General features: G+C 41.1%; 1 protein-coding gene across 2 annotated transcripts; it reads left to right on the forward strand.

Moving 5' to 3' along the window:
- The first annotated feature begins 888 nt into the window (after positions 1 to 888).
- Positions 889 to 27,129, forward strand: LOC117570133 (uncharacterized). 2 transcript variants are annotated; one of them, XM_052004415.1, is made up of 8 exons: positions 889 to 917; positions 1,444 to 1,547; positions 24,640 to 24,884; positions 24,994 to 25,208; positions 25,713 to 25,821; positions 25,900 to 26,021; positions 26,100 to 26,374; positions 26,443 to 27,129. In XM_052004415.1, exons 1-8 carry the CDS (start codon positions 904 to 906, stop codon positions 26,685 to 26,687), a joined length of 1,329 nt encoding a protein of 442 aa, XP_051860375.1. In that variant the 5' UTR covers positions 889 to 903; the 3' UTR covers positions 26,688 to 27,129. The 2 variants fall into 2 exon arrangements, with proteins under 2 accessions (XP_051860375.1, XP_034107489.1); XM_034251598.2 differs by lacking the exon at positions 889 to 917 and adding an exon at positions 941 to 991.
- The last annotated feature ends 26 nt before the right edge of the window (positions 27,130 to 27,155 follow it).

Genomic DNA, 27,155 nt, shown 5'->3' on the forward strand with positions numbered 1-27,155 from the left:
GAGGAGCACGCGCAGCCAACAAGTGTGAAATTGAGTGCACATAACATGGCATAATGATTGTGGGCCCGGTCGAAGCACCACCACACAGCATATTGGCTATGGCTGCCTTTTGACCACAAGAAGAAGCACAACGAGCGAGCGAACGAATGAACGGTTCTGCCTGCTTGGAAGCGGAAGTTGCCTCGTACAGTGAACTCCCTTTGTCAGTCACAATTTGAAATCATTTGATGCATTGTTAGATTAGCTTCGGCGCTGTGGCTGAGAACTTTAACACGCCGGCGTTGATGGGCGACAATAATTAAATGTTTGCCTTGGCAATGACAATGACAGCGACAACAATGTAAGCAGCTGCAACAACAACAACACCGACGGCAACAACAACAACAGCAAGATTATGAAATTGCTTGTACAAACTTTGCGCTCCCACAATTTCAGTCATTGGCAACCGGCTGATTTTAATCTCTTACGATTGAAGAGAGTGTGAGAGCGATCCTTCAGCCAAAGCTTTGGCGCTCTTAAGTAGTTAACAGCTGAAAAACTTAAAGAGAGTGAAAGACATTGTAAGCGCCTTTTAATAAGTAATAAGTTTCTTTTAATGTCACTTAAAAGTAAATACATTTATGTTATTGAAGTGTATTATTTTTAAATTTACTTAATGATAAATTTACAATTCTAACACTCAAATAGAATAAACAGTTATGTAATGAGCACTCGCTTAGAGACAATTAAAGAGAGTAAAAATATCCATATGATTGGCTTGTTTTCGCTTTGCTAAAAGTTTCCAAGTGCCCCGCGCAGTGTCTCAGAAACTTGAGACCGCCAAGTACAGTGGTCGGAGTAGCTCGGTGTAGCGCTTAAAAACCTGTAGACGTCACGAGCTGGCGCTGACGTTGGCTCAGCTCGATGCTCGGCTTGCGGTGAGTAAGTATTCAGTTACCTTGCGACCAGCGCGCTGCTTGGACGTGTTATTCGTCGTGTTCAGAGCGTTAAAGTAAGCCGCAAAAAAAAAAAAACGATAAAAACTGAAAAGAAGACAAACAAAAAATTAAAGAAAAACAACGTCTGGTTTGGCAGTGTGTTGCCAGTGTGTGCATGTGTGTGTTTTGTTTTTATTTGCCGTTGATTTGAGTTGAGTTTTCGACCGTTGGCCGCCACCAGCCTCAGTGACTTGGACTGGCATTCTCTTTAGCAGCACTCGGGCTTTGTTTCATAATAAATTTCGGTGTCTGCATATGTGTGTGTGCGTGTGTGTGAGTGTGTGTGCATGAGTTATGAGTGTGCGTGAAACTGAAAAGAATACAAATGAAATATACGAAATACATCCATATGTGTATATTCCCATCGGGTAGCATGTGCCGTTGTTTCTGTTTTCTGTGCAATCTCATATACATATGATAGATATATATTAATAATGCCGTTTGTCTTTCCGTTTCGACTAATTAGAAACAACAAATTTCTAGTGTCGGCGAAAATGCTTGGATCGCAACAACTGTGGCATGCCGCATCGCTGGCAATAATCGTATTTTGTGGATTCGCGCATGCGAAAGGTAAGTGTAAAACAATTGATAATAAATTTGCTAAATATTTGTGCACATACAAAATTACAAATTCGTTAGCGGTGAATTGATCATTCGCAGTGAATTGTAACGAGTATTTCATTTTATGGGCATAATGCAAAAAAGCTCTTTCACACACAGCTGCAATTAAGCTTCCACTCACACACACACACACACACACACACAGAGACAGATAAGCTGCGTCGCGCTCATGATGTCATTTTTGTGGGCAATGAAATACGAAAATGGTTTTTTTCGCCGCTAAACTGACCTCGTTTTCGCTTGAAGTGCGCTCGCGGCTAACGATTGTCGATATGCGCGGGGGCGTGCCCCCTTTTACCCTTCCCCCTCTCCCTCTTCTCATTCTGCTGTGTGTGTGAGTGAGAATATTTAACGGTTCGGCAGGGCGACTTTTTGCAAAGCGAAACAAATGACTCTGACAACGAACTTGGCTAATAAAGTTGCCTGGTCCGTCAAGAGTGTGTAGGCCCTCGCTGCCATGATTCACTCACTGTCTGTCCAACTCTCGCTGCCATATAAGACGACACATTACACCACAACAGACCAAGCCACCCACCATCAACAGCTACAACAACAACAGCAACAACAACAACAGCTCTCATAAACTCATGCATATTCAGAAAACAAAGCCTTACCTTACACATTAGTCATTAAGTTGAGACCGCTCGCTGCAAGTTGCCATACACAGAAAAGACACAACAGCTAACAAACGCGGCAAAAACAAAAGAGCAAAAGATACCAACAACAACAACAAACAGAAAAACAACACCTACACAAGACACAACACAACACAGGAAGGGCAACATGACACGCTGAAAACGAAGCAGATACAAAAACTAAATATACTAAGCGAGGTTAGCTGCGGCGCCGGAATACCCTTAATGATGTATTAAGCGATAAGCTAAAAATAGAATTAATATGCGTGCGTCAAGTACGATGGAACATTGCACAGCTGCAAGTGTTTTAAACAAATTGATTAATATTTGTCTATAAATATAACCTTAGGCAGCTTGAAGCTTACATATTGGTTTATAAATATAACTATTTATATATAGGCAGACTTAAGTCAGCATATTTTGTAGAAAAGTAATTTGATATCTTTAATCTTATTTATTATTATGTATTCAAAAACTTCAAAAGTAGTTGATGAAAAGAATAGAAAAACATGTTTAGCCATATTTCGAAAAATTGAAAAAAAGTTGTTTCTTATTAGATAGGCAGCTTAACACATTAAAAGAGTAATTTAATATATTTAATCTTATTCATGCATAATACGGCAAAATTAAAAAAATTACTTACGTATATATAATATAAAAAAGTTGTTTTTATTTAAATTTTTTTTCTAACGTTTAAAGGCTCGGAAATCTACTAACGTTTTTCCTTTTAAAGATGTTAATGAATGTTATTATTATTATTTTATTATTCATGACTCAAACAAGAGTGCTGTAAATATTAAATTTAATGTTGATATATTAAAATAAATAGGAAAATTGACAAGCACATAGTACTCAAAGAATCAACTAAAGCGAGTAAATATTATTCTGAACATTAATAAATGGAAAACATGTCTCGAAATTGCAAAAATGAAAAGATTTTTATTAGTAATTTTTTCAAGGTTTAAAAGCTACTCGTTTCTCTTTTTTTATTACTATGACGCATGCAGGAGTGTCGTAACTATGAAATTTAATGCTGGTGTATTTTAAATTAAGAAAATAATCAAACAAATTACTGCACAGAACCATTAATAAAACTGTAAATGATAAACTTAAAAAAAATTTGTAAAACGTGTCTAACGATAGTGTTAAAAATGGAAAAAAGTTTTTTTTTGAAGATGTAAATGTTATTATTCTTTTACTATTTATGATGCATGCAAAAGTGCCGTAAATATTAAATGTAATGCTGATGGCAAAAATACAGCAAAAAACAACCAATAATGCAGAGTAAATATAATTCTAAGCATTTATTTATGCCAATTGTATTAATGAAGAGAGGATGCTTTATTTTCTTTTCTTTTTTTTGTTAAAGTTTCAGCAGTCAGAGCCAAGTGTAGGGCATAATAAAGAGAACGTTGGCCATGACACAAGATAATATCGCGGCATAAAAAACTAAAAATGGGAAATTTATGCCCACATATGATGCGATACATCATAAGTTGTTGAGCTGTGCTGTGGTGCTTATTAAAAGGCAATCATGCGCTCAGTGCAGACAAGAGTTTGCTTACTTGCTTTAGTTATTGTTGCTGCTGTAACAAAAAGAGAAAGAAAAACATAAACAAAAAGAAGAACAACAAGAACAACAACTATAAAAGAACCACAGAAGAGCACGCGGCCAATAAGCGCATGACATTGGCCTTTGTATTTGTAGTTGTTGTTGTAGTTGTTATTGTGATGGTGATGGTGTGAGTACCTGCTGCCTGACCATATATGAGAAAAGCTACCAAAAGCCAAGCAGCTTTATTTATAAACGAAACGCGCAGTACTCAAGTGCAAAATTGCGCAAAAATGAAGCGATAAAAACGCTGGCGACACTCGACGTGTAGGCGAACAGGTCCCAATTGAGTTGGCTAAAACAAAATGCAGCAGCAACAGAAACAGATACAGACAGATCTATATATATTTTATATATATATATATATATACCTGGATATGCCTGACGTGTTTAAAGTTTTTTTTTGCAGACGGCAATAATTTAGCAGAATGAGAAGGAAAGAGAGAACTGAGCGACAGTCTCAAGAGCAACTTCATTTGCTGGCGGCGCAAACCGAAAGCAACAGCAACAGCAAGAGCGGCAGCCAAAGCTGAAAGCTAAATTACGGGGCTGCCACAGCGTGGGGCGTGTCTGGAAAATGCAAAGCGAAACCTTTTGTGTCTGCATTAGGCAGAGTCAGAGTCAGAGGCAGACGCAGAGGCATAGAGAAAAGTAAAAGTTGCTCGAAAACGTAGCCAAATCTCTTCGCAAGCATTGTTTTAAGCTGAGAACTTTTTCGCCTAGCGATTTCTTTCTTGGCTTGATGATCTCATTGAGTTGCAGCTGCCGCTGCTGTTGGCTTATGAACCTCACAGCTCAGCGAGCAGCCGAACAGCGTCTTGGCAACCTTCTCCTTCTCGAAAGGAAACTGACAAATCATCGAACTGTGATTAACTCGTTTAATTGTTGGCTGAGCAGCACACGCGATGACGACCTTGTGTGCTAAGCCCTGTGAGTGTTTATGTGTGTCTGTGCATGTATCCGTTTAATTTATGGCCAGAACGAATCAACAACAAACGAATGACTTAGACAACGAACTTGCCATGGCATAATATATCGATGTGCGGCTCAGTTGTAAATCTTCCAGCCAAACAGCGTCCATTTAAATAACATGCAACAACAGACACACCAACAACAACAGCAATGATGATGATGATGATGACGACAACGACGACGACGACGACAAGAGCGAGCATTATGCGGCTGTGTGGCTCGCGCAGCAGTCGCATTAAGACAAAACATTGACAATCGCATTGGGGAGCAGGCACAACATAAACTAACTACAAAGAGCAACAACTACAACAACAACAACAACAACAACAACAACAATAATGATCTGTGCTCTTTGACAAGCGACAGTTGGCAACGCAACGCAAAGGCAAGGCAAGGCAAATGCCTAAAAGGACAACGAATCGAAATGCTCGTAATAATAAAGAAATTGCGCGCCAAACGTTGTCCGCTCTCGTCCACATTATGCCAACGGGCTGGCTGGTCAGCTCAACTGGCAACTGCAGCAACTTGCAACTGCAACTGCAGCAAACTGCAGACCAAGTCGGAGAGTCTCTGAGGCCAGTTTGTGGCCGAAAGCCACAGACAGGCGAACGCGCAGGATGATGATGAAGCTGATGCCACACAAGGCAAATAAACCGCTTGACTCTGTGCTCTGTGGCAGCAACTCGGTCTCTCCTCGCGGGCCAAAGCAACTAGGCTTTACATTTTTGCCTTATGTGTGTGAAAAATGCCAATTTTAGAGCAAGTCCAGCCCATGTGTGTGTGTGCGGCAGTGTGTGTGAAAAATTGCCCGTCTAGACAAGCGCAGCAGCCGGAACATCAACAACAACAACAACAAACACAACAACAATCAAAGCCTTTTGCTAAGCTAATAAAATCGAACTCCACTCGACTCGACTCGACTTGTGTCTGCTCTGCTCTGCTCTGCTGTTCTGTGTTCTCTTCACTGTGTTGTCCATTCTTAGCCTGTCTCCCCTCTGAACTCTTAACCCATTGTTGCCATTGCCATAAACTACTTTTGACCCACAGCGCTGACATAGCTCAGTGAGTTTTTTCGCCAAATTTATGCTCTCGGCCAGATAATCATTTAAAATATGCTGATTTAGTGACACGAAAATGCAGATAACAGAACTGAAAGTAGTACAACATTATGTTAAGCTGCGCTGTTAACGATCACTGTTATGTTAACAGTAAAAGTGTCACATTAACATTTAAACATTTCACCAATGGAATTTTCGCTGTCAATCAAATGCTTGTCATGTGGGGTTAAAGCCGCCCGTGGGTTTAACACAACAATGCGTTGTAGGAAAGCAGTGTTCGACTCTTCGCTCTCTTCTTTCCCCCCACGAAGCTGATTTAAGTGCCCGCTGTGCGAGTTAGCTGGAAAAACTGGGCAGACTCCTGAACTGAACTGAACTGAACTGAACTTGCTGCGCGGCATTGCGCAGATTAAAAGGCAGCGATAAGAAAACGAGCAAATCGAAAGGCGTCGGCTCGCTTTAAGGGTCTCTTTTTATCTCTTTCTCTCTCACAGTCTGTCTGTCTGAGTATTGCCTGCCCAATTGCACCGCACCGCCCCGCCCCGCCCCTCACATTTGTCAGCGAGTGCAGCGTGGATCTGTGTGCCGGCATTTTATTGAATTACAATCCGATTGGATGTATATCATGGGATCAGCAGAAGGCAACTTGGAGGCAACTTGTGTCTGTTCTTCGACAGCGACAACTCACTCACGCGTTGCCTTTAATTAGCCAGCCACAGCAACAACAACGAATATAACATAAAAATAAAATGTTGCATTTTGGACTGCTATTTTACCGTTATGTGGTTGACCATTTTGGCAACACACAAAATCTGACACACTGCCTCTGGCAGGCGGAGCGTTGCGTTGCGATGCGATGCGAAGCCGGCCAAAATGAAAAGCCTAAAAGGCTTTAAACTTTGCTCGTTGCACGTTGCACGTTGCGCGTTGCACGTTGGTTAGCTGCACAATCAATTCGCGCTCCCAAGGCATTTCGATTGCGGGACGTGTTGCGAGTGTGTCGCGAATTGCGTAGCAGCAACCATTCGAGAGCTGGCCAAGAGACCAACTAACCAACAACTCCTAACTGTAGTCGCAGTTGCACGCTTAACGGGTTTGGCACTCCTCCAGAGCAGCGGTAGCCAGCAGCAAAAAACCAAAAGCCATGCGTATTACACAAGACTAATTGTATTAGGCTGCAGCCACAACAACAACATTAACTGTGGCTACTTCAACAGGGAAATACTTATACGATATATATATGTATATATAACAGCAAAGTGGTTTAGTTGTGCTACAAGCTATTAAATCCATTGCAACATCCCAGCTAACAAACCCCAACTCAACAAGCAATTCAAAATGATATAACAGCATTCAAATTTGCCATGGCGATTTATCATACTCGTAGGTCGTAAAGCCCAGCCACGTTTGCAGCTTTAGACCTGTCTGGGAATCTGCCAACATTCTTGGGAATACAGCGTAGCACAAAAGCGTGAATTTTAGCTACGCATTTGCCTTTCAATGTTGAGCTTACGTAAGATACGTTTTGTTTTACTATATTCAACAATTTACAGCTAAATTGTATTTGAGGAAAATTCGAGGAAAAACATTATTTTATTATATTTGATTTTTTTTATTTTTTTCATATGAATATTATCTTAAATTTGATCAATTATTGCTAGTCTACATTTATCATTTGTCACTTTTTGTAAAGGGATTATAAATCAATTTAATTTGAATAGAGTTTGCTAACAAAGTTGCAATCCCTTTTCAATAAGTTGTATTGTAACAGATAGTTATAACACATTTAACTATTGTAGCAGACAAGCATAATTAAACACTTTGGTACTTTACTATCAGATTACAACATTAGCTAAACTCTGAGGAATGCTCTCTTAACTTTAAAGTCGATATCAGTTCCAATATTTCATTAATGGATTTAAATATATTGAATACAATTTCTATACTATTTGTTATTCAATTTCATATGTTTATTATTTAAAATTTTTATAATTGATGTTAGACCTCATTGGCAATTTTATCATTATTTTAAAGAGCTTTAAATAAGTTTTATCTTTTATAGTTAGCGGTCGTTGTCCTATATTTCAGTTTATTCTTTTCTTTATTATTTCTTTTTTAATTATGTTCTTAATTTCTTTTGTCGGAAATGTATCTACAAACTAATAGTTTATTTGTGTTCGCTGTTCCTTATGTTTATGTGCTCTTCCGTTGGAGGAAGTTGCAGCCATATAATATGGCAAATTTTAAATTAGTTTTCTTAAGAATGAAGTTCTTTGTTCAGTATTTTGTTTACATTTTGATCTGATGTTTTTACAAGAATTTTAGTGGCTATCGCTTTACCAATAGTTACTCGGTATTTATAGTAATAAGATTTTATTGCTGCCTGTTCTAAGAACAGCTTAGCAAAGTATATCTTCATTAGAGCACTTTCCCCACCAAGCCGATTTCTTTCCACAGTTCAACTATCGATTGAACAAATCCCACTAGACTACTTCAAATTCCAAGGCGTTTCTAATGAAATGATGGAATTTATTGGTCTAAATTTGCAACATTCGCACCATTTGCAGCGGTGTTTGTATTCTAACCGAGAACTGTCTCATTTCATGGCTTGGCAATTGGCGTACAAATTGTCAACAGACTTCAGCCCAAGGGCACTGTGAGAATATTTATGAGCCTCTCAGTTCGATAAGCGCTGACGATGGCCATAAACTTGCAGAGTTTTAGTTTTTGCGTGTGAAAGCAATGCGAGGCGACAGGTGTTGCAACTGTATGAGTGAGTGTGGAATCTGGAGCAAATATTATGTAAATTTTATGCAGAGTAAGTCAAAAAAAAAAAAGAAGAGGAGAGGAGAGAAATAGAACCTGAAGCTAATCCTGTGTGTGAGTGCAACCTACGCGCACTGGAAAGCTGCCAAGCTGAACAGAGCAAAGCTGCCGCTTACCGTTAGGCAAAATAAAGTATAAAAAAAGAAGTCGCTCAGGAGTGCATCGAAGTTGGAGTTGGAGTTGGAGTTGGAGTGTTGAAGTGGTCAAGCGGCCAAGTGGCTCGTTGGGTTTTTAATTACCAAACAGTGCGTAGAAGTGCTTGAAACGCAGCCGACGCCAGGCAGCCAGGCAAATAACGGCGCAGCGGTGCCAGAACAGGATCAGCGCACCATGGAAATTAATAAGGCAGAAATAAAGAACGTGATGAGCATACAGTAGGGGGGGAGAAGAGAGGGGGCAAGCCAGTGCGTATGCCTTGAGCTGGGCGCCCGCAGCGGCAGCTTGGCTAAAATATTGCTCGCCACAATTGCATAATTTATGCGAAATTTATTTAATCTATTAGACGCACTGACCCGCAACGGGAGATGAAGATACCGAACTCGAGAATAAACACAGCTGCAGAGACAGAGACGGAGACAGAGACGAGAGTGAGATGGAAGTTTTTTGCATTTGCCGTCTGCATGATAAATTGCACGTCTAACTGCATGTGGCAAATTAATCATATTTATTTGTTGTCTACTTTCTTGTCGGCTGCCTCACTCGATCTCTTTATGTTGTTGTTGGTCTTGTTCTGGTCTTGTTTTCGATTGTTGTTGTTGTTGTTGCTGCTGGTGGTGGTGGTGGAGTCAACAGCCGTGTGGGCATTGATGGAGCGCATGCCAAATTCAGTTTGGAGATTGATGATGGCATCGCGCTGAGAGGCTCTTAAGGTTACTTATGTGTGTGCTTGTATGTGTGTGTGTGTGTGTGTTGCATTGATTGCCAGCCATTCAACACAATACACAATACGCGGTCTCTTTGTGTCTCTCTGCTCTGCCTTAGATCGCCCTCAACCATTACAGCATATCAACTAAAAGGAATCTGGATGTGCAAACAAAAGACTTAGGCAACGAACTTGTGAATCAAAAAGACTTAGGCAACGAACTTGTGAATCAAAACACAAAGCAAAGCAGACCAAGTGAGCGAAAAATATTGAGAATTCATTAGAATTAATTTCGCATTGGCTTTTCAATCTTTTCCCATGTTGTTGTTGTGGGCATGTGTCAGTGACCGTGTGGCAAGTTGTTTGCCTTTGATATGCAGAGCAGCCGGCGCAACGAAGCCCAGAAGTTTATTTACAATTAACAAACGCCCAAAACACAAATGCGAATAAGTGACTATGCCACGTCTGAGTTGCTGTTGCTTTTGCTGTTGGCTGTTGGCTGTCGTCATCAGCAGCGGCGCAATTTACACACGCACATTGCCATCGTCTGCTTTGACGATGTCGGCGTCAGCATTCAAAGTCAATGACACTGCAAAAAAGGAAAAGACAGCGAAATTAAAAAGTGACTTGGCAACGCGACTGCGTTATACCCTGTAGCCGAAGCAGTCGGCAGTTGGCAGCCGGCGCAGTCAACTGTGAATCGATAGCACTAGAGACAAGTGCATGGACATGAAGTGGATGTGGATTGTGAATCCACTGAATGATCATCATGATAGCAAACATAAAAACACAATAAAAAAAGAAAGCTGAACAACGTGACTCGAGTGGCGACTCATACTCAAACTAAAAGATGGTGCAAGTGTCGAAGCAACTTCAATTCCTATTCCACAAGTCCAGCTAGAATTCAGACACATAAAACTATTCTATTTTCAACGGCCCTGCGGATGCGAGTGTAAAAATGTGCTCATTATTGTTGTAAGCACATTTAATGACAATAATAACAGGCAAAATGTGTTGTAGGAAAGGGAGGTGAAGGAGTGGCGACTATAATACAAAACAAACACAAACACATAAACACTTAATGTCATATGCTGTTCTTCATTTCGTTTGTCGGCCTGTGGCCTCTTTAATTAAAGCCAAACAGTGGCAGCATTTTCTATTCAGCACATCAGCACATAATTGAGGCTATAATTACACAGAGAATTCATACACACATTCATACATATGTGTGTGTGTGTATCTTATCGCTCCAGTTAGTTAGTCTCGCTGGCAGTTAATGAAGGCGATAAAATCAGTGACAAAAATGCGTTTTAATTAATTTATTGAACGACGCTGTGCGCATACTTTATGGCGCAACTGTTCGTCGCATTTGGAGCAGTCCAATGAAATGCGCAAGTTTGTGTCCTGAGTCTTTTGATTCGGTCGTGACACGACACGCGTCCATCGCTAAGTATAACTTGAGTAACTGTGCAAAATGCGCCCCGCTGACGACGCTGCCGCTTCTGCCGTCGGCTGCTTATCAGACATGCATGCGTTTGATGGCCAAATTACATGGCCAATGCACTCGAAACCGCAAAGCAACAGAAACCAAAAAAAAAAAGAGTAGCTCCCGCCGGTAATTGAAAAGAAATGCCCAAGATGCATATCCAAACGGAATGCCAGGCCAAATTAAACAAGCAACTGCACACACAGGCAAATAACAACAAAGGTGGCCACCACCCGAACCACCCGAACCACTTGCACCACCACAACCGCCACAGCAGAACGCCACCACATGGCCGGCGGTCAAATCAAGCGAACTGCAATTTGCTTTTGCCCAACCGATTTCAGTTTCCAGATCTTCTGAGATCCAGGAAGCAAATAATTTTTATACAGTCCAAATGGTTTCGCTTTTCTTTGCTGGCAAGGGCAACTAAAGAGCGGCAGAGAGAGAGGGGCGAAGGGGACGGGCGGCAAGTGCACTGAATTGTATGAGTTGGGATGGGTTTGCTCCAGCAGAATGCCATGAAGTGGGCTGCAATCGGATAGGATGGAGGATGGGATGGAATTAGTTTGCTTGCGTTTGATCTGCATTGGGATAGAATTGAGCTGGAATTGAGTTTGTGCGCTGTCTGTTTGTTGTCTGCTGGGTGGGAATGGCGCGTATGCATTCTGCGGTTGTGCTTCTTTTTTAATAGACGAACATTTACACTATGCTACAAGGAAATTCAATTAAATTGGCAGATGAGATAAGTAGAAGGGAAATACGAAATTTAGTAATATAGTTTCAAATATTTAATATTCTTCAGCAACAGCAAACAGTTTTAATTTGTCAATCGAAAGAATGAGATAATACTAATTTTGCTTTGAGTATAGTACACGATTAATTGACATATTGTACATACTATTCAATAAAAGCAATGCTAGTGATAGACTGTTAATAAATTACTATTCTTCAACAGCAGCAATTCTCTATTAAAGGTCACTTTTTAGATTCAATTCTAATAATTGCAAATGCTTCATCCTCAATAGAACTCTAATAGCATTCCCAGATCACTCCTTTTATTACCCATATTGTGGTTGAATGCCGCTTCTCATCTCTTGTTGCCGAGTGTGATTAGCACGAAATGCAATTTTCTGTAGAATTTCAATTAAAATGTCGCCCAGTCGACAATTAAAAGCGCAGCGCACCAAAAGAAATGCTGTTAACAATGCCGCTTGGCATGTCCAAAACGGTTATTAACGTGGCCAGCAGATGGTTAATGCAGCGTTGCAGCCGCAAAAAAAAAGAAAAAAACAGATAAACTACAGTCAAGTGGCATGGTGTATATAGCAATATGTTGCATGCGGCACAAGGAAGAAATGGGAGAGAGAGAGAGAACTGAGAACTGAAAACAAACGCGAGACAAATGCTGTTTCAACAACTTTGTTGTACAAGCGATGGCCATCCGCCTGACCCGGGCCATAAACTACGCACTATCAAGATGCGTGGAATGGAATGTCTACCCAGAGACCCAGTTGAACAATTATAAATCATGATGCTCTTGTCGCACTCAGCACTCAGCCTCTGCCTCAGACTTAGACTCACGCAAGGTACCATGGCCAAATAATAATGTCAATTGCAGGTGTGGGGCCAGGTTGAGGCTGAGAGAGGATTCAGACTCTCCAACAACCTGGCTGCCTTTGGGGCACAGACTGTGACCACATTTGGGCATTTGTTGCAGCTGCAGCAGAGTCGCTGTGTTGCGTCTCCAGACAAACTACATACAACAAAAAAGTATAGAAAAACGCCCACAGACCATTTTTGGCATTTGGCGCTGCGGTCGCTAATTCAACGCAAATCGCAAATGACCAAAATAAAATATAGCTGCCTCTTGCCACAACAACCACAGCAACAACAACAGCAGCAACAAAAGACGATGGCTTACACGTATGCAATAAATTTTGCTGTTCGACCGGCCGGTCACTTGGTCAGTGGCTTTCTGTGGATTTCCTGTCCCATATTATAACACACTCTCCACACACTCGCATCTCTTCCACACACACACACATGATGCACTCGCACTTCGAGATGTGTGCCGCAAGTGTTTAGACACCTTTGTGGCATGCTCTTTGGCTGTGGCAACGGCGCTTCAATTTATTAGAGAGAAAAACCGCAGAGACGCCTCCTTTGGCTTTCCCTTGATTTGGCCTACGCTGTGAGAGTTTGCCAGATTCCCCTCTGCTTCACCCCCTTGCGTACTCGTAATTAGCAATTGGGTCACAGTTCAAAGGTTGGCTGCCCAAACCCAAGCAGTACATGAGATGAAGAAAGAGAGGGAAAGGAAGAGCGACCTCCATCACATTTGGACACGCTCAAAACGGCGTTTGATTAATGGCCAAAACTGCGTCTTGGTTATATCGCATTACATGGCCCATGGACAAGCCCCAAAGTATTGGTATTTTGTGTGTCATCATTGCCCCGCCTCCTCCGTCTGTTCCGCAGTGAAAATATGTCAGCTTAGAAATTGTTGTTGTCGATCTTTTGATAAATGATTAGCGACAAGTTACGAAAAACGCATTGAGGCTGCAAATGTCAGCTCTTAGATTTCTCCCTCTTTCTCTTTCCTTCTCTCTTTTTCTCTCATTCTCTTTTTGAAGTTCTCAGCCAGAGACCACATTAACCACAGGCTACAACTTTATTGTCAATTAAGCGTAAAAAGGCAGCACTAGCATTAAGAGAAAAGCAATTATACGCCGCGTTTAAATTGCAAGTCGAGACTTCTAAACGGCAGCAACAACAACAGTGATTGTTGCCACTTGTAACAGCAGCAGCAACTGGTTGATGTATTTAATTGCAAATATGGTAAAAGCAAGGCGCAGCAGACAACACTTTCACACCAAAATGGTAATGCCACGGCCAGGCCAACTGCCAACAATAATAGCCAATAATAAGCACTCAAGAAGGCTTTCAGCAAAGCACTTTAAACTGCAGAAAAGTTTTAGCTCCTTGAAAACTTGGTATATTTACCTAACAAAGTAGAATTTTTAAGCTAGACAAACTCATGAAGTACTCTACAAAAGAATGCAATTAAATATACAAAAAAATTCAATTTAAAATGCATTAAAAAATAAAATAATAAAAATGTTAATTAGAAAAAATACATAAATCAGTTAAATGTTAAATGCATATGCTATGAACTCTGCAAGTAATAAACAAAATTTACTAGAAAAGTAATAAAGTTAACAATAATAAAGAATAATGTAATGTGATAAAAATTCTGCGAATAAATTTCAATTTTGAAACTCACAAAATGAGTAATATAAATTCTAAGAAAGTTGTCAAATTGACAACAAGAAAGAATAATACAAAATGTATTTATGTTAATAACTAAGCAAATATGTAAAGTGATTGCAAATTGTTCCGCATTCTGCTTTCGCTTGAAACTTGTCGAAAATGCTAATGAAATATTCGTTCAGCATTTGCATAATTTCAACAAAAAATTTCAGCAATCTGCGAAGCGTAACTCTTCAGCATTCATTAAAATTCAGATTCAGATTCAGATTTCTGAAATAAAAGTGAAATCCATAAGACATTATCTCATCGCAGCAATTAGCTAATGTTGCTGGGATGCAATAAAACATCTATTATTCTTAATTTGATATTATTACTATTCAACTATTGATTGACTGTAATGAATGTTTTAACTGCAATGCTCAATCGGAATGGTAGGGTATTAGATGTCTGCTGATTGCTAATTAGAATTGGCAGTTGAGAAAGACGTTGTCGTGGTTAATAAGTTCTGTTAACTGCTTGCAGCATTTAGTTGCGAGTAGCAAATTGAATTAATTTTTATGATTATGCACAAGGTATTTAGTCATTACGTGAGCTCATCTGTCGGCCTTTGTGCATGTGGCTCATAGGCCAGTTACAGTTAGCAGCCAGTTGCTAATAGCCACCCAAAACTGTAAACGCATTTTTCACAAATTACTCTATAAGCAAACATCAGAGCAGAAGCAGCAGCAGTAAAAATAACAATGCAACAGTTGCCTAGCAACTCGCTTTCGTTCGGGGGCTTTTAGCGGTAAATTCTGGCCTGGGCTACGTCTGGAGGCCCCCACGCTTAGTGAGTGATAAAGGGAGGCGGACAAAGGAGGCGGGGCACTCCTCACGTACATAGCTCTGTGTTCCCTCAGCAATTTCGTCTCGCTGCAGCGGAAACTGACAATTTAGCAAAATGCCACCGCGTAGCGCCAAGCGAAAAGAATGTTTGACAGCCTGAATGAATCAACGTGAATGTGAATGAATGAGTGAGTGTGTGTGATTGCCTGAGAGAGTGAATGATAGGAGTGAATAAGTGGCCAAATGATACGTTCTTCTGTGGGTGGGTGGATTGCAAAACGAATGTCGACTGAATGTTTGTTGCTTTTGCTTTTCGCTGGCAGCTCAAACACTGTTTGAGTGTGAATACAAGATGAATATGAATACACAGCGGAGTGAGTGCCAACCAGTTGGCAAGCTATGTATAGTAGACAAGTCATCATGCTACATTTGCGCTGGCATGCAACAACATTTTACAGCTGTTGATGCTGCCGCTTGCGCATTATGTTCGCTTTTGTGGCCAAGTTGAAGTCCAAGAGCAAGCAAGACTCGTTGTTGTTGTTGCTCTGTCCGGTTTACAGTTCTGTTGGCTTAGCGTTTTTGGCGTCTTTTTTTGTTGTGTTGTTTTTGTTTTTTGTTGTGCGCTCATGTCTAAACTGTTGTGTAATTTAATTAGCCAGCTGCGCATAATGTTCACGCCAAGTTGGAAGCCGAAGCTGGAAGTTGGCGCACACATTTACCGATTTACCGTTTCCCCCATCAGCAGATGAACAGCATCTTTTGCATCTCATGTTCCAGCCCATGTCCAAGTGCAAGACCACGACCACGATCAGGCTAACTGCGTTCTCATCGTCTTTGGCAATTAATCATGCGTCTAATTTAAGCGGCCGTGTCGGCATTTGCCAGGACTTTGACTTTGACTTCTACTTCGACTTCGACTCTGCGTTGAGCGTTTTTGGTTATTTGTAGCAAATGTTATTCAATTTGGCCTTAATGCGCGCTCATTGATTGTGCGCGTCAGGCGTAGCACAGTTTCCGGCTTGCGATGATCAAACCCCATCTGAACTGGCTGAACTCGCCATTGGCCACAGCTAAATCTCTTTTTACAGTCTCTGCTGCTGCTTCTGCTGCTGCAATCAGTTAGCTCAATCTATAAATGGCCGTTCGCAATTGCGTCATTTGAAACAATTAGCAAACAAAAAACCAGATGTTGTTGTTGATGATGAGAACAAGCAAACGAACCAGAGACAGAAACAGAAACAGAGACTGAGATAAAGCTGAGAGTGGAAGACACAGATGAAGTGTGAGAGATACGCATACAGCTGGTGCTCACTGTACTGTGCGTGTGTACGCTAGTTGATGTACAAGTTCAACTACAGATCTTGACTAACTGGTAAGAGCAACTCTTCTCCGTAGGCGCTTTATCATTTCTAATCACAACTGCAATCAAAACATTGCTGCCCAAAAATTACACATTGGGGGAAATACATTAAATTTCTCTATAGAAAATGCTTGTGGATAGTCAATATTTGCAGCTGCAATTGATATTATTATTAAATACAGGTATGTTTTATTAGAAAATTAAATTACAACATCTGTTAACAGAATGTTGTAACTCTTGTGTGGTCTGTTATAGTAACTGTTAGTAACAATCAACATTTTTTGTCTTTAATTGCTATTTTAAGCGCATCACTTTATTTTTCTTTTGTCAAAAATGAAAAGTTCCTCTATAAAGGTCATTTTTATTGTATTGAACAATTTATCAATTAGTAGTTAAGCATAATGTTATTGTAATCTATGTTATTACATATTTTAATGCGAGTTTTAAACGCTTATAAATTCCTCTACTAATTGTTGAAATTGCTGACCGTGACTATTCATATCAATTAGCAGTCAAAGCTAATGCTAATGTAACGACAACTAAAAGTTGAACTCTGACTTTAAGCCAACAAGTTGAAGTCACTGTTAAGATTTTTAATAAGAGGTTTATTTAAGACAGCACAATGAGTATTTAAACTGATTTTAATATTTATTGTCTGCTGAATATTTATTTTATGTTTTATGCCTTGCATCAATCCACAGTTCCATTAAAAGTAAGAAAGCTTCAGTTTATTTTTAATAAAGCAATATCTTAAATAACTTACCTTACAATACCTTCAAGTCAGAAGTGTCAAATTTGTATACACTTTTGCTAGCCATTGAATATGCTATATGTGGTTGGAGATGACTTTTTTGCCTGTTACTTACATTACTTGCAGCCTGCAGGTACAAATTTATTATAGAGGTTATAGCATGCGTAGAAGTCAGATTAAAAGTGTGACAATCGACATTTTAGAATATTCCCGATTACATTTATGAATAAGTTTGCATTGTTATGCTAATTTTAAACTATTTTAATATGAAAACATTTACAAGATATTTAAAGTGAAGACTATTTAACTGATTTTAATAATTCATAGCCATGTCTCTGTCTATTTTCTATTGTTTCTATTGTTTTATTTTCAGTGTTGAATTTTATATGCCGGTAATAGTTGTTGTTTGCTGCAACTAAAAATAAACTTTGGCTTAAGTTGTTCCCAATACTGTGTCTAATTCTTTTACTATGCGACTGTAACTGTTGCGTGAATCTTTTATTGTTACTGTTGCGGTTATTTATGAGTGTTAATGCTGCTGATATTGCTCAGCTGCTGTTGCTGCTTTCACTGCAATGACAATGACAGTCAGAAGGCAGTCAGGTTTTGCTGTTTGCAGTTGGACTTGGCCCCTAAAGCGTCTCCAAAGGAGGCAAGTCAAAGCAGCGAGGCCAACAACAACTGCTGGCCAACTAAGCACTTAACAATTATCACATTTGTGACCACATTGCAAGCCCGGCGCAGGGGCCATAAAACGACGCTGCCTGACGTCTGCAATTTGAGGCTCAACTCTGTCGTCCGTCGATCTTCCCCATCCGCCGCTCTTCTCATCATTTTTTTTGCAGTCGTCTTTCAGTTGCAATTGCTGTGGCAACAACGGCAGCTAAACAAGTTTCTTTATTGACTCGCCCACTTTGATGAATTTACGCGGCAACATTGACACATTGACACTGCTTAGCATATGCAAAATGTGCAAAAACAAAAAGCACAGAAAGGCAATAATGTGCCGCCCAGCGAGTGTGTTTGTGTGTGAGTGTGTGGACAACACCCACTTGACAGCCAAATGGAAGATGCTATATAGAAGAGGAAGAAAGACTTTGGTGACTGGGGGCGCTGGCGCTGACCTCCTGCCGAAAGCGACGTTTTCTAATTTATTTTTTATGCATGGCCGTTAAGTGTAATTGGTCATTTGTGCGTCAATGAGACGGAGGCCCAGACCTAGAGCCAAACTCGAGACCATCAACGTTGGCGACTCCGCTAACCAGTCAACAAGCAGACAGCGAGACAGTTGGCAGCAGTCAGATTGGAGCTTGCAGCTGATGTGACTGCAAATGGACTGAAGACTAGAGACTGGAGACTGGAGGATGGAGGATGGGGCGAGTAAATTACCAGTATTTCCTGTGCCTGGCCAAGATTGATGATAATCGTGCGTCGTGTGTGTCAAGATTGTTGCTTTTGTTGCCAGCAATTTGTTGCAAAATGCGATAACAAAACGCTATCAACAAACAGCTGCGACTCTCCCGACTGCAATTGCAACTGCTAACCACATCCATGTCATAACTGTGAGAGTCACTCATGGGTTAATGTTAATGCATTCTGAACAAATCGCTGCGACTGCTCCAACTTTTGACTGTGTGTCTTCTACTACATACAAATATATTGTAGTCGAGGGTGGCGGGGAGTAAAGTTTGCTTTCATACATGTTTACCGTTCCGTTGCGCATTCAATTTATTTTTTTTGGTTTTTCTACTCTCCTTGCTTTTTGCCCGCCAGGCATAACACTTTGGCCAAAAAAAACATTAAAAAAATACTTGGCAAGACCTGCAGCTCCTTTGGCAGCCACCAAAATGCAAACGTGACTTCAGTTGGACTGGGGACGCTGAGTCAGACAATTGCATAATCTTTGCCAGCATTTGCCAATTGCCGATTGCCAATTGCAATTGCACTTGCAATGCACACACACACACACACACAGTCGAAAGAGCAACAGCAACAACTTCGACTGCAACTGCAACCATGTCTAGAACGTCGCCACACAACGCGTTGGGGGTTTGGCCATGAAACAATTGCTTAGAAAATTGGCTGACAACAAGATGTGGTATTGTGTGCACTGTGCGGTGTGTGGTGCGGTGGTGGCGACTGTGTCGGTGCCGGTGACAGTGCTTGTGTTGGCATTGCTGTTGCTTTTGCTGCTGCTGTTGCTGCAGTTGCTGCTTGGTGATAGTTGGGGCGGGGCAACAGGTAAAAGGTGCTGAGAGATGGTGGATGATGTCTTGCCACCTTTCACGACTGCCTTCTTAGCTGGCGATGACTGCAAAACGTTGCCATTTGCATGGCAATGATTTGAATTTGTTGGCTTTCGAAGGCATTTGGCACTTTGCTGTTACTCGATACTCAGTAATAATTGGGAATATGACAGTGGGTGTTTCTGATAAAGACACATATGCAGTTGTTGAATGCTATAATTAATGCCTCTAGAAGAGCCAAACAGAAGTCTATTAAAGCAAGAGAGTTTACTAAGGTTTCTACTCCAATAGCTTTTGTTAAGACATAAGTTTTGTTGAATTTCGTATTCCCAAATAAGAAACTTTGAATATTTCTATTTTAACATTTAATTGTTTTCAATATTTAATTATTTTTCAATCGCAACAGTGCATCATATTCAAATTAGAGTTAAAAAGGATATGTTCATTTGTAAAGAATTTAATTAAACCTATTGATATATGAAATGGTATTTTTGATTGTTTAAATAAGAATATTCCAATAAGTACTTATTGTTATTTAAATGCTTATTCTATATCTTACTTCATTGCTTAAGCCGTTAAAAATGAAATAATCATTCCTTTTCCTGGTCTATAATAACTTTTCATGATTCATATTAGCTTCAAGCATAATAAATTTTCTTTCTTTCATTGATCAATTGTACAGCATAATAAAAATAAGATAGCTTCTTAATTGTAAGTTAACTATAAACGTATTCAATTTCTAACACAATTTATTGCCGGCAATCAGCTTCAACTCATTACTCACTGACTCACAGCAAGCAGAGGCAAATTTCTATAGTGACTGCTAGTCGAGCACGCTCTGCAGTTGTTGCTGCTGTTGTTATAGTTGTGGTCTTATTGATTTGTGCATTCATTTGATTGTGTGCGCGCATTTGTTGCCAAATTGTTGGAAAATGTTCAGCGCCAAATGTCGTGGCTGTTGATGTTGATAGGAAGTCAGGAGACAGAGTTGCAGTTGCAGCCGGTGGGCCTTGGGGCAACAGGTAGAGAGGCCAGCTGGCAAGGAGAGGTCTGCGGCATGCGGCATGAAGCATGAGGCATGCAACAGTGACATAGTCGGCGACAGAGACAGCGGCACATGCAGCGTCAGTGAGTGAATCGCTGGGCCTCGCCTGGACTGATGATGGTGCTGATGATGATGCTGTTTCAGCAGCATCTATTCCCCCCTTTTCCTCCCCCATCCAGCAGCAGCTGTAGCTGACTCCACTTTCCACTGCTGCTGCTGCTGACTTGGCTGTGGCTTTGGCTTGGCTCTCTGTTTGTGCTTTTCTTGAGAATTTCGCTCCGGGTCATTTTCATTTTAATGTAATTTCTTTTAAATTTATTGTTAATGGAAATTTATGCTTTGCAGCAGTTGCAAGCAAATGTGTGTGAGCGTGTGTGTGTGTGTGTTGTACTTACAGCTGAGCATGTTCATGCATGCTGCACGTTTTCTTGATTTGTCATGTTGCAGGTTAAATGCTAATGGCACCTTTTCTGATTTCGATTCCAAGAAGTCCAACTTCGAGTCCAAGTCCAAGCCCAGTCAAGCAGCATTTGATGATCTGTGAGCCCGTTTTGTGGCTGCCACAAATTGCCCGTTGTTGCACATACATTTAACAAGCGCCAAAATAAAAACCTTTTATGCTAGAGTCATGTGCTAGTACGAGCACACGAGATGTGGGTTAAGTATTTTCCCGATAGACAGACGCCGATATGTTTTTAGGTTCGCCACCATTTGCTCCCACCTCTCTCTCTCTCTCTCTCTCTGCTATTCAAGCGATTCCCACGAGCCACGAGCCCAAGACAAGTCGATGGCTGAAGTCGAAGTCGAAGCCAAGCCATAAAAATTGTGTCAAATAAATTGTAATCAGCTGCATTGATATAGTCTGTCTATAATGCGATTCTTCGACTCTCTCCACTCCACTCAAGTTGTAAAAATTCAATAAAAATGCTTCGATCGCAATTAAAGTTGCGCACTGCAATTGCCACAACGTTGGCGTCGATGTCGAGTGTCTGTTTTAGAGTCTGAAATCAAAAGACTGAGGCGACAAACTTGCGTGGCTAGCAGACATTGACAATGCGAACGCTGCAAGGGCCCAGCGAGTGCTTAAGATTCAATTATTGTCACAAGAGCAGGGAGAGGGAGAGCGAGATGGAACCGAGAACATTTCCTGCAACAACTGCAGCCAATGTCTTTGGAGCCATGGCTCAATTAACTGGTCAGCACTTGGCTGCACGTGGGCGTGACGACGCTTCAACCGAACAGAACAGAATAGAACAGAATTGAACAGAACCGAACTAAGCAGAGCAGAGCAGCCGCAGTTCCATTTTCCACTTTTCCACAAGTTCGTGTCTGCGCGTAATTTGGAACGTCATCGGCCACTTACGAGTGTTCCGTATCTGTGATGCTTTTATTTGTTTAGCTGCGCCGTGGCGGAAGTACTTAGTTGAGAGCTACGCCACGCCCCTTAAGTGTTATTGGCGCCGCTTGCATCACCTTGCACCCACCTTGGCTGCTCCTCTTGAATTACAAGTGCCATCAGCGCAGTTGTTCGACTAGAGATATGCAACAGCAATCGCAGCTACTGCAGCTGTTGGCTTTTTAATTGTCTTGCAATTTCTATTTCCTCGTTTTATTGTTTGTTGTCGTTCTCATTGTGTATTTCGCCTCTCGGCGCAGCGCATTTCACTCTCTCGCCAGCTAATTAAAACCAAATTTAAGCGCTTCTTTCTTTTTGATTATCGAGCTTAGCAGCGCATCTCGTGGGTTATTTCAAGAGTTTGTGACGGCGAAGATCAAAGCATAGAAATGTTTTGGGTTGCTTTTTATGGCTATAACGAATTAATGTGGAAATGTTCTTTTGAACATTGTATTCTTCAATTAGTACTTAATTAAGATATGATACAGTGTTTGTAATCAAAGCCAGAAGTTATGAATGGGTTGCAGTACATCTAACAAACAAGTGATAATTAGTTTACAACTTTATTATTATATATATCAATTCTCTTTAATGAATAGCTATATGTTTTCCATAGAGTTAGAGGCCTTGCCTTATATAACAATATAATAATTTGAAATAAGCTAAAATTTTTAAAGAGCTTTTTAGCTTTTTTACAAAGCCATTTTCTGACTTATACCTCGTCATTTTTATAGTTTCGAGATATAGTGCTGAAGCTTGTCAATAATTTCATTGGAAAACTGTGCTTTAAGGTAATCATTTGGAAAAAAGTTTTAATAATATAGTTGTTATAGATATACCCACTTAAAGTCGAGAAATGCATTGTAGTTGTTCTTCTTTATCTACATATAATCCAAGCAAAGCCTTAAACACGTTAGGTAATCAATATTAAAAGATTTAAAATATTTGGGTATCCAATTATCTAATCTAATTACTCATAAATTGATAAATGCCTTTTACAAAAAATAATAAATAGCTGCCCTTTACTCAGTTTGTCCTAAATAGGAATTGGAATAGAATAACTTTTTCAACTAAGTATAGAATTATCCGAAGCTTCTTCTCTTGTTTCCAACCATTGTAAATCATAGAGTATGCTCTTCTTAATCTTCTTTAATTACATATTTTCAACTAATATGGCAGAAAATGAATGTACTTGTTTAACTAGTCCACCAGCCTGTATAGTATGTTACACTGTTTTAAGTATTACATTAAAATAATAATTAAAAGTGTAATTATTTCAAGTAGTGCTCCAAGACAACTCTCTCTCTCTCTCTTTCTCTACTTTTCTCACTCCCTTCTCTCGCTGTTGAGCCGCTTTGTCTGCATGTCGAATTCAAACTCTGCTGTCTTTTGTTGAATTACGTAGAATTTTGTGGTTACCTTTTCGGCTTATTTTTGTTGTTTTCTTTTGTTGTCTTTTATATTGTTTTATGGTTTTTTCTTTTTTTTTGTTCTTCTGTTTGCCGTTTGCTTTTGTGTTAGGTTTGCTTTTTTTTTGTTGTACATTGTACATTTAATTGGCGGCATTTCTGCTGAAAAGTTTTGTGTAAATGTGTGTTCTGTGTTGCGGCCATTAGAACGAGATTAAGTACTTAGAGTAAATTATTTAAATTACCTTGCAATGCGATGCTGATCAGTCTGAAATGCGGTGATCTAGCCACAATATTCACGATATCGTCGTTTGCCCTGGACGCTGGCTAATGGCCACCCCAAAAACATTTAAGCCGATCATTTTGCACACTCTCTCACAAGCAGCAGCAGCAACAGCGGCCTACACATGTTCGGGCATAATAAGATTTTGATTGCCACTCTGGCGAGTCCAGCAAAGATGTGATGCATCCATCTCCTCCATCCACCAGCAGAGGCAGCAACAACTTTGGCTTTGGAATTATGCCAAAGCGAATGCCAAGGCACTTGGCCAAACTAAACCAAAGCACTGTGTGAGTGTGTCTCGCGGTCTGACGGACTGATGGACAGCTGGACTGGTGGACAGGTAGACAGACAGACGGACGTGCTGACCGACCGGCTATGAGATGGATTCTTAACTGAGTCTGACTCTGGGCTAATGCCAGGTTTTTGCTTTTCTTCCATGCCCGTGGCTAACCAGACCGGCGGGGCAAGATTATATTAGTTAAGATGCCACGACTATGGGATGTCCTGCAAATCAGATTAAAACTAAGGAATGCACTTGAGCATCGAGTGCATCGTTGCGAATGGCGTGTGAGAGTGCAGCCAGCAGCGCTGTGTTTTTTATAGGGTATTAAAAGCGGCCCTGCAGCTTTATTAAGCCGGGGCAATAAAATCAAAAGACTTAGGCAACGAACGCGTTCCACTTCCATAGTAATTATGCGGCAATTGTTTAGCTCTCGCTCGTTGCAACCAGCCTTCGCGTCTCAGTCTGTGTCTGAGACTGAGAACGAGACTCTAAGATGGAGACTGAAATTGAGACTGGGACTATGTTGTGCTCGTCAATGTCCACGTCCACGTTGGACACATTGAAGGCGTTGCTGGCTGCACATTTAGTTGAGTTTGGCCAGTTTACACCATGGCGACGACATGGTAGCCCACTTTCAGTGGCAAGCATAAAAATAAAAAAAAACATTGAACGGCAGCAATTTCCATTTACTTAATTTCCATTTTGCAATTTCTATCTTGCAGGCACACACAAGGTCCACTGCTCCGAGGACCAGATGCGCGTGGAAATTGGACTGCCATCCGATGGCGACGTGAGTTCCACTTCGAATAGCAGCGATGCCGAGCGTCCACAGATCTACTTGGAGGGTCTCAAGGGCTATCCGGATGTGCGCTGTCAGCCCGAAATCAATGGCGCCCTCGCCGTTTTTCGTCTATCGCTCAGCGACTTTTACGAGTGCGGCGTGACGCGCATGGTCAACCAGCTAACGGTAGGTGACCTCCCCGATCTGCTGCAATAGTAGTTGTAATATGTTGGCTTGTAATAACCGATTGTTTCTGGTCCGGCGCATGCTGTTCTCTCTCTTACTCTCACCGCAGGGAAAAAAGGTGTATTACCATAAAATCATCATTGAATCGGCCAGCAGCAAGGAGATTGTCAGCGTCAAATGCATTACCACAAGCGGTCCGGTTTATAATGTCATGATGAATGGCACCAACTTGGCACAGGAGCAGCAGCAGCAACCACAACAGCAGCAACAACATCATGGTGTGGTCAGACGCGATGTGCTGCCAGCGGGCTTCCAGGAGCCAGAGTAAGTTTTTGGCCAGCACTGTGGCATAGCTTTTAATTGCCCATCAAAATGCAACGTCCTCAAATTGCATCTATGCATATTTTTATGCGCAATCTATGCAAACTTTATGGCATATTTAATGCTTAGCCAGAGCCAAGCCAACCAACTGCAGCCATAGCCCTATGTGGTCATAAATCAAAAGAGCCTCGCTGTTCACTCGGTCTATGGCTGCCATTACGAGTCGGTAATTAGCCGTCAAATCGATGCCCCACGGTCAATTTAATTGCTGGGCGTGACGTCGCCACACAGTGCAACCAGTTGGACAGATGGACTTAATGATATATGCAGAGTAGCAGACAATGTTTGTTTTTGAGTGCGCTTGTTGATTTACGGGCCGCCAAGTCCTTCAATTACCTTGTAGACCTCCGGTTCAGCGTTTAATGGTCGTTTACTCATTACGACATTTGTATCTCTCTTTCTCCCTCTCCGCATGTATCTATCAAACTGTCAATCTACGCCCTGCAGCGATCTTGAGATTACCACCTCATTGACAAAACGTGCGCCGGAGCCGCGTCTCTCGATTGGTGTTAGCCAGGACAACCAGAAGTTCACCAGAGATTTAACCGTCAAGTCGGTGGGTGACAAGACTTAACATTCCTAAGCCATATATAGATTTAATCGTTGTTCTAATGTTTTCTTTCCCTATTCTCAGGGCACTCCGCTGACCATGGAGATCAACTTGGATGAGGACTCGGCGCCAGTTTATGGTCTGGGCGTCAATTATTTGGACGTTACCGACACACACACCTCCTCCGAGACGCTCATCTTCAAGGGGTACGTTAGTCATGGTCATTAGTCAAGCCTGCCCCAGTGTTAATCTCTTGTCATTTCCTTTTCCTTTTCGCCCCTCAGCTGCACTGTGGATCCGTATCTCTTTGAGAACTTTAACACCGTCGATGGCGACATACTAAGCGCCAAGTTCAAGGCCTTCAAGTTCCCCGACTCCTCGTATGTGCAGTTCCGAGCCACGGTCAACGTTTGCCTGGACAAATGCCTTGGCACGCAGTGCTCCAACAACCAGGTGGGCTTTGGCAGGCGCAAGCGCGAGATCAGCTCGGCGAATAAGGTTTATGAAATATCGCTGGCCATGTTCCTGCAAGTCGACGACATCGAAGGCGTCAACAAGAGTGAGTTGCCAAGCATCACTAATCATTTCTATGCTCTAGCTAATTAATTGTTGCTATTCCTTTGCCAGATGAGGTGCTGCAGCTGGAGGAGAAACTGCGCGAACTGAAGTTGGCCAATCAGCGTTTGGCTCGCAATAGTCGCGGCAACTTTGCGGAGCTGAGCCGCAGCATGGAACAGTTGCCAGCCAGCAGTGCCGTGCCGGCTTTTGTTGTGGATGAGCGAGAGCTGGGACAGCTTAGCTCGGGTGCAGGCAGCTCAGTCATCTGTGGCCTCTGGGCGTTGATCTGTGCGCTGTGTTGGCGTCTTTTGTAAAATAGTCGGAGGAATGGCGATTGTAAATCTCAAAAACGAATGGCGGCAGACGGCTGGCAGGATGTTAATCAGGTTGGCGTTGCGTGTGTGCAGTGTGTATGGCAATAATAAAAAACAAAACCGAGAGAAACGAAAAACAATATATTTACTACCTACTACTAATATATACTTATGTAACTGCCATTTATAAAACGTAATTACATTTAATTTTAATGAGAGTGGTTCTCCGCTATAGCTTCCGAGAAATGCCAGCCAAGCAATAAAACCACAACAACATCAAAAGCAAACAGCAACAACAAACAGTGATTCTTAAAAAACCTTTTCGATAACTTGATAAATTTGTCTAACACGTAAGCACCTACTAGTCTTCTAAGTTTAACTGTTAAGCTTAATTTAATTAATGACTAAAACTAAATGAATTAATAAAATTAAACAATCCAAATACCGTGTATTTGTTTAGAGTTAAAG

The sequence above is a fragment of the Drosophila albomicans genome, chromosome 3 (assembly GCF_009650485.2).
Source record: "Drosophila albomicans strain 15112-1751.03 chromosome 3, ASM965048v2, whole genome shotgun sequence".
NCBI classification, from domain to species: Eukaryota; Metazoa; Arthropoda; class Insecta; order Diptera; family Drosophilidae; genus Drosophila; species Drosophila albomicans.